Source organism: Giraffa tippelskirchi, chromosome 2 (assembly GCF_054371585.1).
Source record: "Giraffa tippelskirchi isolate mGirTip1 chromosome 2, T2T-mGirTip1v1.2.pri, whole genome shotgun sequence".
In the NCBI taxonomy this organism is placed as follows: Eukaryota; Metazoa; Chordata; class Mammalia; order Artiodactyla; family Giraffidae; genus Giraffa; species Giraffa tippelskirchi.
Window position 1 is genome coordinate 230563274 of NC_137276.1, and position 15802 is coordinate 230579075.

Sequence of the window (15802 nt, forward strand, 5' to 3'; positions counted from 1 at the left end):
TAATGAAATCGAACAACACATAAAGGATCCACAGAGCTAAAAGTTGACTCTTTGTCTTTGACAATATAAATAAAATTTACACACCAGTATGGAAACTAAACTGTGGTGTTAGAGAAGACTCTTGAGAGTCCCTTGGACTGCAAGGAGGTCAAACCAGTCAATCCTAAAGGAAGTCAACCCTAAATATTCTTTGGAAGGACTGATGCTGAAGCTGCAATACTTTAACCACCTGATGTGAAGAGCGGACTCATTAGAAAAGACCCTGATACTGGGGAAGATTGAAGGCAGGAGAAGGGGGTGACAGAGGATGAGATGGTTGAATGGCATCACCAACTTGGTGGACATGCGTTTGAGCAAGCTCTGGGAGATGGTGAAGGACAGGGAAGCCTGGCGTGCTGCAGTCCATGGGGTCACAAAGAATCGGACATGACTGAGTGACTGAACAACAACAGCAAACACTGATGGCTTCCTCGGGTGACGCTAGTGGTAAAGAATCTGCCTGCAAATGTAGGAGATGCAAGAGACTCATGTTCTATTTCTGGGTCGGGGAGATCCTTTGGAGAAGAAAATGGCAACCCACTCCAGTAGTCTTGCCTGGAGAATTCCATGGACAACTCTGAGCACACATGGAAACTGATAAAGAGACAATAAAGCAATTTCAAGAACGGAAAAGATACATTACTCACAGAAACTTGAGTATTACAATTACTATATCAGAATACTATTATGAACGTTATACCAGGAAATTTGAAAATGTATATAGATGAAATAGACAAATTTCTAGAAAAATCCAACTTATAAAAACTGGCTCAGAAAGAAATACAAACTTTAACAGAATCCGTGGATTACAACAAATTGTGGAAAATTCTTAAAGAGATGAGAATACCAGTCCATCAGACATGGAATGATGGACTGGTTCATAATCGGGAAAAAACTATGTCAAGGCTGTATATTGTCACCCTGCTTATTTAACTTCTATGCAGAGTACATCATGTGGAATGCCAGGCTGGATGAAGCTCAAGCTGAAATCAAGATTGCCTGGAGAAATATCAATAACCTCATATATGCAGATGACACCACCCTTATGGCAGAAAGCAAGGTGGAACTAAAGACCTCTTGTTGAAGGTGAAAGAGGAAAGTGAAAAAACTGGCTTAAAACTCAACATTTAAAAAACAGATCATGGCATCTGGTCCCATCAAAAGAACAAAATCAGTGGACTTAACACTATCTGCTCCTTATTTCAAAGAGAAAGAAAGTGAAGTCCCTCAGTCGTGTTCGACTCTTTACAACCCCATGGGCTGTAGCCTGCCAGGCTCCTCCATCCATGGGATTTTACAAGCAAGAATACTGGAGTGGGTTGCCATTTCCTTCTCCAGGGCATCTTCCTGACCCAGCAATGGAACCTGGGTCTCCTGCACTGTAGGCAGACACTTTACTGTCTGAGCCACTACCCTGGTCCCATCACTTCATAGCAAATAGATGGGGAAACAGTGACCAACCTTTATTTTCTTGGGCTCCAAAATCACTGTGGACAGTAAGTGCAGCCATGAAATTTAAAAGACACTTGCTGCTTGGAAGAAAAGCTCGACAAACCTGGACAGTGTGTTAGAAAGCAGAGACATTACTTTGCCGACAAAAGTCCGTCTAGTCAAAGCTATGGTTTTTCCAGTAGTGATGTATGGATGGGAGAGCTGGACCATAAAAAAGGCTGGACGCCGAAGAATTGATGCTTTTGAACTGTGGTGTTGGAGAAAACTCTTCAGAGTCCCTTGGACTGCAAGAAAATCAAACCAGTCCATCCTAAAGGAAGTCAACCCTAAATCTTCATTGGAAGGACTGATGCTGAAGCTGAAGCTGCAGTACTTTGGCCATCTGATGCCAGAGCTGACTCATTGGAAAAGACCCTGATGCTGGGAAATATTGAAGGCGGGAGGAGAAGGGGATGACAGAGGATGAGATGGTTGGATGGCATCACTGACTCGATGGACATGAGTGTAAGCAAACCCCCGAAAATGGTGAAGGACAGGAAAGCCTGGCGTGCTGTAGTCCATGGGGTCACAAGGAGTCAGACACGACTGAACAACAACAGAATCCAGAATTTCCAGAACCAACCATGACTAGTCACTATTCCAGTCATTGAATACCTGTAGACTTATTTTCGGTGAAAAGTTGTTTCTTTTGATTAAATGTGATTCATACAAGTCTGCTGTGACAGTTCAGTGCTCTATGTAAATACAGGTATATTTCTTCTAAAATAAAATACTGGATTTAAATCCACCCCCCAAATGAATATTAACATGGAACACAATGCTCATTTCTATATATGGGTCATTTTAAAATTCTTTTATCTATTTTAGGTATATATGACATTTCTTTTTAAGGTCTGTTAGAATGAAGCAAGTTTCAAGCATTTTTAATGTTTCCTAATCAATTTCAACAGCTTTCTAATTAGTTGCGTGAAAGCGTTTTTAGAATTTCTAACAGTTTTTAAATTGTCACTTTATTTTGATTTTACTGATCTTAAAGACTGAGAGATTTAAATGTTAAAGACAGTTTGTAAAGACAAAAGATTGCTTAAATAAAAATGACAGTTATTTTTGAGCCTTCGTTTGTTTAACACACTTTTACTTAGGCCCCTGTATATGCTGAGGACTGGCTGTGTCATTCAGCCCACTCATGGAGCTTTCAGTACAGACCACTAACTTGTACTGTATTGAGAGGATTAATTTCCGATGGAAACATAAGGCAAATGGATCTGTTTTCTAGAATGGAAGATTAGAATGGAATTAGTTCATTCAAGGCTAATAAAGTAGTATGTGTGCAGATAGCACATCATCTTCTGTAAGTGCTAAATTCTTATCATAACATAGATATGGCTGTTGTTGAGCTATTCAGATACTGTATAGCAAATACCAAGTTTATGTGAGACCTGCTCTTTTCTGTGTGTATTCTGGGGTAAAGTTCTCTTAAACTTTGGTTCATTGGACAGAAAGCAATAGGCAGCTTTGTTTATGTGACCAGACTGTTTTTCCCTCTGTGCTTTGTGCAGTGAGGTCTCCTTTTGGATCCTCATTGTTAGAAACAGTGAGGAATGTCATGCACATATTTGCGTTTTCTGCTCCAGTGAATGGTATACGCAAATATGTCAAGGTGTGAGGAGATGTAAGTTTAGCCTGTAGTCTTATTTCTCCAGTCTTCATACAGCGTTTATGGTCTATAGCTACTGCCATGTAACTAAAATCTGAATTCAAATTATAGTGTATATGCTCATGTATATTCAGATTATAAAGTTTTTCTCACTTTATTTCAGGATGCATTATAGCAATTTTTTCTTTATGCTCTTCTCTTTGCATTTAACCTAGTATTATAATCTCTCTCCCAATAATTCTAATTATATTCAAGTTCATGTTAGGCAGGAATAGAGCTACTGATTGAAGTAGCCATTTCTTGCTGAGAATTAGGGTTTGTTTCAGGGCATGAGGGCAGTTGTTAAAGTCTGATTGTGACCCGTAAATTGATTGCTTGTTCTTGCTTGTCTAATCGTTCAAGTCTCAGCCAAATGATATACTTACTTAAATGATGGCTAATGTTCTCCATTTGTACTGTTAAAACTTCCAAACACTGTCTGTCTAGTCTGGTAAAGAGAACACGGCTTAGTATTATAAAGTGAACCACCCTTTCCTGCCATGGGCAGCACTGGAAATGTTGGAATTAAGATGTGAAGCTGTACGTTTTAATTTCTACTTTAATGGTGCTATGCTGAAAAAGGACTATAATGCATAAAGGTTAGCTTTGCATATTTATGATCAGTTATAAAGTGTAAGTGCTTGATGATAAACTTTGGCATCTTATGTTTTAGATTAAACATGCATAGCTCTAGACTACTGAAATAGAATTTCTTTTTGCAGGATTTTGCTAATATAATGAAAATGCTGAGAAGCTTAATCCAGGATGGCTACACTGCCTTGCTGGAGCAGCGCTGCCGCAGTGCCGCCCAGGCCTTCACAGAGTTGCTCAACGGTTTAGATCCTCAAAAAATAAAGGTACAACCACCTCCTGGTGATTTGTTTATCAGTGCTTACACATTTCAGAGGAATGTAGAAGAGAACCAAAACTTGGGTTTCGTTGTTTTAGTGTATCTTAGACCTTGCTGAGATTGGCTGAACCTACTCCAGGTTGTGAGAAGCAGATAATGCTCTGATTCAGCCTATATGGTTGCTGTAGCTATACAGCCCGGGTTTAAACTCTCAGTGCACTATAGTTGGTGTTCGTTAGAGCTCTTGGCCTTTTCTCTTAGAGTACAAAACCAAGGATTTGGACTCACTTTAGTCACGTCTTTTCATCTACAAAGAAAGTATTGGCTAGGTAAAAAGTCTTATGTGGGGTTGTGAGAGAGCAAATACTGAGTTGGCCATAAAAGTTTGTTTGAGTTTTTCATAAGGTGGTATGGAAAAGGCCGAATGGACTTTATGGCTAACCCAAAAACATAGTCTATTATTCTTCCCATTTTTATGCAGGAGAATATGACATCAGTTTTTCTGTTATGAACCATGCCTTCAAGTAATTCTGATACAGTAATTCTGTGTTTTAAACACTTGATAGCAATATAATTGAATTTCTTTGCAAAACATTTTCTAATTCTGTTTGGCCTTGATCCAATAGTAATTAGATTGTTTACACTTCTTTTACTGTTGTGGTTATCATATCAATATGGTGTAAATTGGGCAGAATTATGTTCAGATACTTAACAAGAGGGTTTTTATTGGCAGCAGTTGAACCTGGCCATGATTAACTACGTGTTAGTCGTCTACGGACTTGCCGTCTCGCTCCTCGGAATAGGGCAGCCCGAGGTAAGGTTTGTCACAGCGATAACAGACGGTAAAATATGCCAGTAACTTCAGAAGATATGCTGAAATAGTTTCCCATCTGGTCTTATTTCCTTCTGAGGACTTTTTTCTCTTCCAGTTTTACTGAGATATAATTGACATACAGCTTTGTATAATTTTAAGGTGTACAGCATAATGATCTGACTGATGTAAATCATGAAATGATTAGCACAGTAAGTTTAGTTAGCGCTGTCTGTGTACTTTCTTGATAATTTTTTCTACACTTGATCTTGGCCAAAAGGCTGAGAAGTGATGATAATTTTTTCTGAAATGCCTAAATTTAATTTAGTTTGTGTTTGTTTTTTTTTAAGAAAATTTAGTTTGTATTTCCATTAGAAAAAAGTTATGCCAGGTCACCAGTGGAAATCTACTTTTTATTCATATATAAAGTAAAGGACCTGATGTATCATGATAGATTTTGGAAATACATCGAGGGAAAAAAGCAAGTTGGAAATGTAGTAAACAATGGGATACCACTTATGTACAATTTGGAATATTTACAGAGCAGAAGTATATATTGTTTATGGCTATCTGCATCTTGTAAAAGAAAAAAAAATAAATGAAGTAGCCTTATATATCAAGTTTAAGGTAATGGTTGCATTTAGTGATAGAAGAAAGGAGTTGGACTTGGGAGGTTAAAAAAGGAGAATTCAGCTTTGTGTTATACTGTTCTATTTTTAAAAAAATAGTAAAAATGCTAATATTAATAGCTCTTAGTTCTGTATAGGAAGTACCTGGGTATTTTATTATTGCCTAGAGTTCAGGCTTCCCATAACCACGTGCAGTCAGGGTGTGTGTGTGAGCACACCTGGTGTCCAGTACTCATGGTCCTTCAGTACACTCCTGGAAAGCTTACTTAACCTGCACTGCGCGGCATTATACTCTGCTTTCCATGGTGTTGGATTTTTGGAAAAAAGTAGGAATGCTTCTAGAATTAACCTCAGGTAGAAATTACCCTGTCTACCAACTTAGGCTCCAAGCTTCCTAGGCTAGATGAGGCTTAACCCTAACAGCTGCCTAATGAGGTTCACTCTCTGAGTGCTCCACAGAGCCTGAGGGTCGTTTTCCCTGTGACACTGCTTTCCTTGTCCTGATACGTCAGATGCATATCTTCCGTTAGGGACTCTCTGACTCTGTTTCCTGGTAGATTTTTGAAGACAGGACGACACGTTCTCAATTCTGTTCTTGGCAGAGTAATGATAAATATATTTTGCTTCATCAGAATTGAAGAAATAGTTTATTACATTTTTAATTTACTTTGACTTAATTTTGATTAAAAAAAACCAGAATGATAGAACTTAAAAGAATGATAGACATTTAAAAGAATTTCATCACAGTATCTCCAGAAGGAATTGATGTATTTACTCCAAAAAAGCCCTTGCTTTTGGAATGCCTCCTTTAGAACTGGCTTCAGAGCTTCTTACTAACTCCATTCTGTAGTGACATTTCCTTTATCACCGACAGAGTGACGACCAGTATTACTTTGAGCTAAATATCTTTTGGATTTTTTCCAAAACAAAATTCATTCAAAGCCCAGAGGCTTCCACTATTGAAAATTGTCAAAAGAATGTATTTTAAGTTCTGAATTTTTACTGAATAGCTGTTTTTAAGACATAGCATTTGTCTTATGTCACAAAACATTGTGGCAACATTATTGAAATTCCTGTGACCCTAAGGGAGCAGTGCTTACTAGGATATATGTTATAGTGCATTTGCATCCAAATCAGTCTTTTTGCCATGAGCTTATGCCTTTTTTATCCAGCACACACTGGGTCCTGTGTGTGTGTTAGTAAATGCTCATTTGGTGTGTTGCCTGTGTTCAGTGCCAACTTCTCATTCCAGAGCTGGATCATTTTGGTTCTGTGTCTGAGTATCCATATGGTCATATTTTATGTAATTGCTAAGAAAATGAAATGCAGAAGGTGTGATTTTGCCATAAAAATTATTGGGTATACAGTTGTCTTTAATATTACACAGAAACAATCAACCTTCAGGTAAAATCTGTTCTCAGCCTTTCTGTCTGTGTAAGTGATCACTGTTCTCATTGCTGCCGAAGGAGTTATCTGAAGCTGAAAACCAGTTTAAGAGGATGATTGAACACTACCCCAATGAAGGACTTGATTGCTTGGCCTACTGTGGAATTGGAAAAGTGTATTTGAAAAAAAACAGGTTAGTGGAAACTACACTACGTTATGCTCTAGGCTGGCAATTCATTTGAAGTCTCATGTGATGATGATCCCTGTTCTGGAGTGATTTTGACATCTTCTCCTGCATACTGTGATAATTGTGTTTACTGTGAGGACTGGCATTTCAATATTAATTATTATTAAAGTCAACAATTCAGTTACCAGTGCTCTCTAATTTTGAATCTAATAAAGTCATTAATAATGTGGCAGAAGAAGTTTTATATTATATGTTTTAATATATGTCATTTATAAATTGTGACTGAATTGATATAAATTAATGGTTTACATTACCCCTTCATGAAGCACAGCCTTGTTGTGGTGAAGGGGCTTGTTTACTCAGTGAAGCTATGAGCCATGCTGTGCAGGGTCACCCAAGGACGGGTCATAGTGACGAGTTCTGACAAAATGTGGTCCACTGGAGGAGGGAATGGCAAACCACTCCAGTATTCTAGTTCTCCTTCATTGATTACATGAAAACCTTTGTGTGAATCACAACAAACTGTGGGCAATTCTTTAAAGAGATGGAAACACCACATCACCTTACCTGTCTCCTGAGAAACCTGTATGCAGGTCAATAAGCAACAGTTAGAACCTTACATGGAACAACTGACTGCTTCAAAATTGGGAAAGGAGTATGACAAGGCTGTATATTGTCACCCTGTTTATATAACTTACATGCAGAATCAGTTCAGTTCAGTTGCTCAGTCGTGTCCGACTCTTTGTGACCCCATGGACTGCAGCACACCAGGCCTCCCTGTCCATCACCAACTACCGGAGCTTGCTCAAACTCATGTCCATCTAGTTGGTGATGCCATCCAACCATCTCGTCCTCTGTCATCCCCTTCTCCTCCTGCCTTCAGTCTACATGCAGAGTACATCATGCAAAATGCCAGGCTGGATAAATCACAAGCTGGAATCAAGATTGCTGGGAGAAATAGCAACAATCTCAGATATGTAGATGATACCACTCTTAATGGCAGAAAATGAAGACAAACTAAAGAGCCTCTTAATGACGGCAAAAGAGGAGAGTGAGAAAGCTAGCTTAAAGCTCAACTTTCAAAAAAAACTAAGGTTGTGGCATCCAGTCCCATCACTTCATGGCAAATAGAAGGGGAAAAGTGGAAGCAGTGACAGATTTTATTTTTGGTGACTGCAACCATGAAATTAAAAGATGCTTGCACCTTGAAAGGTGACCTATGACAACCTAGACAGTGTATTAAAAAGCAAAGACACTTTGCTGACAAAGGTCGGTATAGTCAAAGCTATGATTCTTCCAGTAGTCATGTATGGATCCAAGAGTTGGACTGTAAAAGTAGGCTGAGTGCTGAAGAATTGATGCTTTTGACTTGTGCTGGAGAAGACTCTTGAGGGTCCCTTGGACAGCGAGGAGATCAACCAATCAATCCTAAAGGGAAATCAACCCTGAATATTCATTGGAAGGACTGATACTGAAACTGAAGCTCCAGTACTTTGGCCACCTGATGTGAAGAGTGGACTAAATGGAAAAGACGCTGATACTGGGAAAGATTGAGGGCAGGAGGAGAAGCAGGCACCAGGATGAGGTGGTTGGATGGCATCACTTACTCAATGAACATGAATTTGAGCAAACTCCGGGAGACAGTGAAGGACCAGGAAGCCTGGCTTGCTGCAGTCACCTATTCTCCTCTCAAAACTTGTATGAGGATGGTTTTAATATGAAGTATATATTTGTTGAAAGACATCATGAGTTAGAAGAAAAAAAAAAAAACAAAACTCTTTTCTGAACTTGTACTTGAAGTCCTTACTCAAACTTTTAATACACATCCATGTTTCATGTCTTACTCCCCAAATGTCTGTATGAGCATTAGAGGACAGGATTATGACTTGAGCTTTTTAAAAAAACAAAAACAACTCCCTGTTCCTGCCGCTTACACCCAGTATAGTGGTAGGTATGTTAGATTACTTTTATAAAGAAGTAATTAACTTATTGAATATTATTCATAACTTTTAATCGTCCTTAAATTTTCATCTTAACTGTTTAGAGGAAATGTTATCAACCCATTGGGACTCTTGAGAACTCAACCTTAGAGGCTGTCTAGAACCGTCTTTAAAGATTAAAGAAATTTCTTTTACTTCCTAAAGCTACTGTCTGACCAGCCCAACTCTGTTAAGAATCAGAAGTAGTGAGGATTTTGCAATCATCTCCATGGTAATAACAAATGCAATTAATTTGAAAGTTTAGTGTAAGTTGTTTAGGACACACCTGTTTAATGCAGTGACCATATGCACATATTCACTAGATCTAGGAAAATAAAATAAATGTGTAACATCATGGAGGTTGTGGTAAGTAAAGGAGTGTTTTACCATTTTGAAAGTCATTTAAATTTTTAAAAAATTTTATTGAAGTATAGTTGATTTACAATGTTGTGGAAAGGCTTTTAAATTTTAATTTCAAAATAATAAAGTTTGGCATCCTGTGGATCACAATAAATTGTGGAAAATTCTTCAAGAGATGGGAATACCAGACCACTTGACCTGCCTCTTGAGAAACCTGTATGCAGATCAGGAAGCAACAGTTAGAACTGGACATGGAACAACAGACTGGTTCCAAATAGGAAAAAGAGTACGTCAAGGCTGTATATTGTCACCCTGCTTATTTAACTTATATGCACAGTACATCATGAGAAACGCTAAGCTGGAAGAAGCACAAGCTGGAATCAAGATTGCTGGGAGAAATACCAATACCCTCAGATATGCAGATGACACCACCCTTAATGGCAGAAAGCAAAGAAGAACTAAAAAGCCTCTTGACACACATAAACCCATAGCTGATTCATGTCAATGTATGGCAAAAACCACTACAATATTGTAAAGTAATTAGCCCCCAACTAAAATAAATAAATTAATTAAAAAAAAAAGCCTCTTGATGAAAGTCAGAGAGGAGAGTGAAAAAGTTGGCTTAAAGCTCAACATTCAGAAAACTAAGATCATGACATCTGGTCCCATCACTTCATGGCAAATAGATGGGGAAACAGTGGAAACAGTGGCAGACTTTATTTTGGGGGGCTCCAGAATCCCTGCAAATGGTGATTGCAGCCATGGAATTAAAAGACGCTTACTCCTTGGAAGGAAAGTTATGACCAACCTAGATAGCATATTAAAGAGCAGAGACATTACTTTGTCAACAAAAGTCCGTCTAGTCAAGGCTGTGGTTTTTCCAGTAGTCATGTATGGATGTGAGAGTTGGACTGTGAAGAAAGCTGAGCGCTGAAAAATTGATGCTTTTGAACTGTGATGTTGGAGAAGACTCTTGAGAATCCCTTGGACTGCAAGGAGATCCAACCAGCCCATCCTAAAGGAGATCAGTCCTGGATGTTCATTGGAAGGACTGATGTTGAAGCTGAAACTCCAATATTTGGCCACCTCACGTGAAGAGTTGACTCATTGGAAGAGACCCTGATGCTGGGAAGGATTGGGGGCAGGAGGAGAAGGAGACAACAGAGGATGAGATGGTTGGATGGCATCACCGACTCGATGGACATAGGTTTGGGTAAACTCCCAAGAGTTGGCGATGGACAGGGAGGCCTGGCATGCTGTGATTCATGGGGTCGCAAAGAGTTGGACACGGCTGAGTGACTGATCTGAACTGAACTGACCAATAAGCTAGCTGGTTTTTTGCTGTTGTAAGGTGTAGTCTCTGGTTTAAAGTCTTGCTCTTCATAACCGTCTTACGGTGGATGATGGTCTAGCTTTTCTGCAGGTGAAGTTATCCATGCAAAGGTAAAAATGACTTCTTCAATTGGGAGATGGTTTCAAGATTGAAGAACAGGAAACCCTTTGCTTCTCTAGTCTAACAAGAAGAATAGAGACTGAGAGAACCTTATAATTCATTATTCTAGTATTTGGTTGAATGAACTTCGGGAATCTATTGGTATTATTTTTTTAAACTGTAAATTGGCATTAAAACATATTATATTTATAGTCAAACAGTTTACATTCACATTTGTTCTGTTAAAATAGTTAACTGCTTTATAGCTGAAGAAAGATGTCCAGAATACACGAGCTCTTTAACAGTTTGACAGCAGAGGGATTTTATTACAGCTGTTTGAAATGAATCAAGTTTAAAAAATTTCCCTGTTTATGATTAATTAGTTGAAGTTGACCTATGGTGTTGCACTACAAGAATCTGCTTTAATTAGATTAGTAAATTAAATAAAAATGGAACAACCAAATTTGTTCAGTTTTCTGTTTTAATTGTGGAAAACTTGAAAAAATAAATTACAGCTTTAAACAAACTAGTGTGCACCTACCATAGTAAAGCCAGTGTCCTGGTAGATTCTTGTTTAATTTATATTAATTTTGTAGCAAAGAGTGATAATGTCTTGGTTTTTTGAAGAAAATATGGATTACTGTGAATATTTCTGTGCAGTGATTTGTCAAATGTACTCTTCCTGGTAAGCTTGAAATCTCTGTGCCTTGTGGGGAATGGAAATTCATGTCTCATCTTTAATACCTTCTTCGTAATTCTGACTTTAGATTTTTAGAAGCTCTTAATCATTTCGAAAAAGCAAGAACCTTGATCTGTCGTCTTCCTGGAGTGTTAACTTGGCCCACAAGTAATGTGGTTATTGAGGAGACTCAGCCAGGGAAGATAAAGGTAATTATTTCTGTAGAGCTTCTTACTAACCATAAAAGCTCATCTGCACTCCTGTGCTCTTGACTCAGGTATAAGATGACAGAGAGGTAGTAGCACTCTGTCCTCAGCTCCTCCATTTCCCCTTTAAAAGCTGGTGGAATCACCAACATTTACTGAATGTTTCCTATTTGCCAATCATACACCTTCCATTTATCATTACCTTTACCTCTTCCAGCAACCCTGTGTGATGAGCACTGTGATTATTCTCATTTGACAGATGAAGATTATGTTTAGACAGGTTGAGTTCAAGATTAAACAGCCAGGAAATGGTGGGGCTGGGACTTGAATCCAGGCATTCTGGCTAGAGTGTGCACTGTTAAGCAGTGTGATGTGCTGGTTGTACTGAGAGAAAGATTTCACATTATTGTTTCATTATAATTTCTATAGTTATTGACATTGTATTTGAAGACCTAAAATGTATAAATTGGTCTCATATCCAGAATCATGGGGTGCTTTGCCAGTTCTAGAAAGACTAAATCATGTAACTTGACTGGGATAGGCCTTTACTTGTGGTAAGCCCTGGTGTATACTCAGAACTTGCTTTTAACTAAAGTGTTTATAAGCACAGGAATCAACTCTTACAACTCAGTAGTAAGAAGACACTCTAATTAAAAGTAGTCGAAAGATCTGCATAGGAGTATCTGCCAACAGCTTGTATAAATAGATGATAAACGTGCAAACTGTTTTCAACAATTAGTCATCACAGAAATGCAAATGAAAACAGGGTACCACTTCACACCCATTAGGGTGGCTCTAATCAGAAAGACAATACAAGTGTTGGCAAGAATGTGGAGAAACCAGAACCCCCATACACTGCTATAAAATTTAAAATGGTGGAGCTGCTTTGGAAAACAGTCTGGCAGTTCTTCATTTGTTAAAGATAGAGTTACCAAATAACTGAGCAGTTTCACTCCTAAATATACTCAGAGACAGGAACACATAAGTTTTCCCGAAAACTTGTACATGAATGTTCATAGCAGCATTATTCAAAATAGTCAAAAAGTAGAAAGAACTCAAAGGCCATTAGCTGATGAATGGTTAAGTAAAATGTGGTGTATCCATGTAACACATTTGGCCATAAAAAGGAGTGAAGTAATGATACATGCTACAACATAGATGAACCTTGAAAACGTTATGCCAAGTGAAAGAAGCCGGGTACGAAATGCTAGATACTCTGTGGTTCTGTTTATCTGGAATCTCCACAATAGGACTTTTTTCTTTGGGGGCTGCATCACGTAGCGTGTGGGATCTTAGTTTCCCAACCAGGGATTGAACCTGTGCACCCTGCAGTGGAAGCACACAGAGTGTTAACCACTGGGCCTCCAAAGAAGTGCTCACAATAGGAAAAACTGCATACGAAGACAAATAGTAGGCTAGTGGTTGTCAGGGGATAGGGGACTGAGGAAAGGTGAGGGATTGCTCATTTGTATGGGATTTCTTGTTGGGTGGTGAAAATGTTTTAAATTTAGGTTATGGTGATGGTTATATGACTCCGAATATACTAACAAACCACTGAACTTTAAGTGCATGGATTGTATGGTACATGAATTATATATGAACAAAACTGTTATAAAAAATAAAACAGAGGGACTGTTGGATTTCCCTCTCTATTCTGAACTGGGATGGAGGCATTGGAAGTGTTGATAACAATGAACCATCCTGGGAAGCCTGGCATGAGTCTTGGGGGCTTCAGTGGCAGTGGTGTAATTCTTCAGGGGAGGGGCAAGCACACGGGCAGGGATTCAGGGAGGAGGATGAATGTCAGCGGGGGGCTGGGGGGTCCCAGGTGAAGCGACCCTGGGCAGAACAGTGGAGTTCTAAGGGTATTCTACCTCATTAGGCACTTGTGAATGCTTAAAGGAGGTATCTAAGAGGTATGTATTGTAAAATGAGATTTGAGGATTACAACAAAGGCTAAGATTTTGATTCAGTCTGGAATTCTGAGAATTTTTTGTTCAGTCCTTTTTCTTCCTGTTCCTTTCTCAGCACATCTCTATCAGCCTCTCTCGAGGAGGAAAAACTTTGTAAGTTGTATGTAGTTCTTGGCTAAAAGGCATTTGGTCCTTTCTGTGCTGAAAATATTTTGATGGCAAGAGATTATTGAAAGAATTTGATGAATTAGTGTTGTATCATTTTTGTTTACTTTTGTAGATGCTGTTAGAGAAATTCGTTGAAGAATGCAGGTTCCCTCCAGTGCCAGATGCCATTTGTTGCTATCAGAAGTGCCATGGATATTCCAAAATCCAGATATACATAACTGATCCAGACTTTAAGGTACCAGAATGAGGGTATACCAGGACATTAATTTACTGAATTGTATCTGAAAATGGTTTCAGAACAAATTCTTTAATTGGAGACACCCAAGTTCTCTGACTTGTCAGCAGCTTCACGTCCTCTTGTCTGCCCCATCCCCTGACTTAAGTCTGCAACACCTCACATGGGGGCCCAGAGTCATTGAAATAAACACCGAGGGCAGTGATGGTGACCTGAGAAGGTAGGCTAGCTAATTCCATTTCCCCCTTCTAGCCACCATTTTGTATAACTGCCTGCTCCTTAGGAGCACAGGAAACAAAGTGAGGTAATTACCCTGATTTGCTGCAGTTCTAATTTCTTACATAATTTGAGTCCAAGAATCTGAAGAATTGAAATCCAAGAATCATTCTGATCACTAAATAACTCCTGGGGACCTAAATCTGAGACTGAGTCTGGCAATTAATTGAGTGAATAGAATGCTGCACCTTGTTTATTCAAGAACATAGAAGCTGCCTACTGTCCCTGGTTGGTAGTTCAGATGAAATAAAGTTTCAAAGTATTTGATATTTTGTAAACCACTCCAATATCCTCTCCTGGAACATCCCCATGGACAGAGGAGCCTGGTGGGCTGCAGTCCATAGGTTCACAAAGAGTCGGGCACAACTAAGCAACTAATACTTTCACTTTCAAAGGAATACACAACTGTAAATTGTTGAATGTCAACAATTGTTGAATGTCAGTAAAGCTCAGTGTTTTCAGCTCTAGGCAATCTGGGGTATGGAAGTACTATACTCCCCTAGGAGGAAATGTGACATCTAGTTATTCTGCCAGGTGAATGCAAACAGGTCTCTATCTTATGTGTTGTGGGTGTGAAAGTGAGAGTGAGTGTATGTAGACATTAAGATGTGAATTAAAAATTGTTTTAAAACCCCAGGGTTTTATACGAATCAGCTGTTGCCAGTATTGTAAAATAGAATTTCACATGAACTGCTGGAAGAAGTTAAAAACAACAACCTTCAATGATAAAATTGACAAGGTAAGACTAACAAGATTTTCTGGATTTTTTAGTACGCTTATTGTATATTGATTTTTCTTCCCCAAGAATCTTCAAGAAAAGTCTTAAGTGAATATTAATTTCTCTCTTTGTGTGAGACATAATTAGAAGGTATTAAAATTTTAATGATAAAGTAGAAAGTTTTTGTTTTTCATTTATAGAAGTGTAAAGGCAGTAACCATAGAGGCTTTTAATAAATTGTTGAACCCCCCTTTTATGTTGGGAATGTATGATCAAAAATAGATGATTTAATGTTATGATGTAGAATTGGGGCCTCAAATGTTGTATTTTCTAAGAAACTTTGAGCTAATTTGTACTAAGAAATCAACTTAAATTTTGTACTGCCACATTTGGTTGGGGTTTCTCTTAATTAGCAAGATAATTATGTTAATTACCATTAGCCAGATATACTTTGAGAGCAGTCACAGTTTAATAATCTTCGTTCATAGACTTTGTTTCTGATCTATATAAACTGTGGACTTAAAAAAGAAGAAAACCTTATTCTACACTACTTGGCCTCATATAAACCCCTGTCCTTATTGAGGAGAAAAGAAGAAGGTGGTTGTGCTAGGTGAATGTTAGCAATAGTAATTAATTCAAGTTTAGTAACAATAAGTTCTCACATTCTACACATTTTCATGTGGTTATCTAGAGGTATGATGATGTGACCAAATAACTGTTGCCCTTGAGTCGCTGGTGCTGTGTCTTTGTCTCACTTTAATTGAGCTTCTCTAGCTATACCCTCAG

At 38.4% G+C, this 15802-nt stretch overlaps 1 protein-coding gene across 29 annotated transcripts in view; it reads left to right on the plus strand.

Annotated features, from left to right (window-relative positions):
• Nucleotides 1–15802, plus strand: part of TTC3 (tetratricopeptide repeat domain 3) — a 121541-nt gene that overhangs the window by 53949 nt on the left and 51790 nt on the right. For 10 of the 29 annotated variants that reach the window (XM_081573107.1, XM_081573095.1, XM_081573109.1 and 7 more), the window contains 6 exons: nt 3910–4044; nt 4771–4851; nt 6944–7056; nt 11589–11709; nt 13900–14022; nt 14936–15037. In XM_081573107.1, the coding sequence (XP_081429233.1) occupies nt 3910–4044; nt 4771–4851; nt 6944–7056; nt 11589–11709; nt 13900–14022; nt 14936–15037 (675 nt within the window). The remainder of the gene's footprint in view (nt 1–3909; nt 4045–4770; nt 4852–6943; nt 7057–11588; nt 11710–13899; nt 14023–14935; nt 15038–15802) is intronic. The other 19 variants (XM_081573113.1, XM_081573096.1, XM_081573114.1 and 16 more) reach the window with 3 other exon arrangements.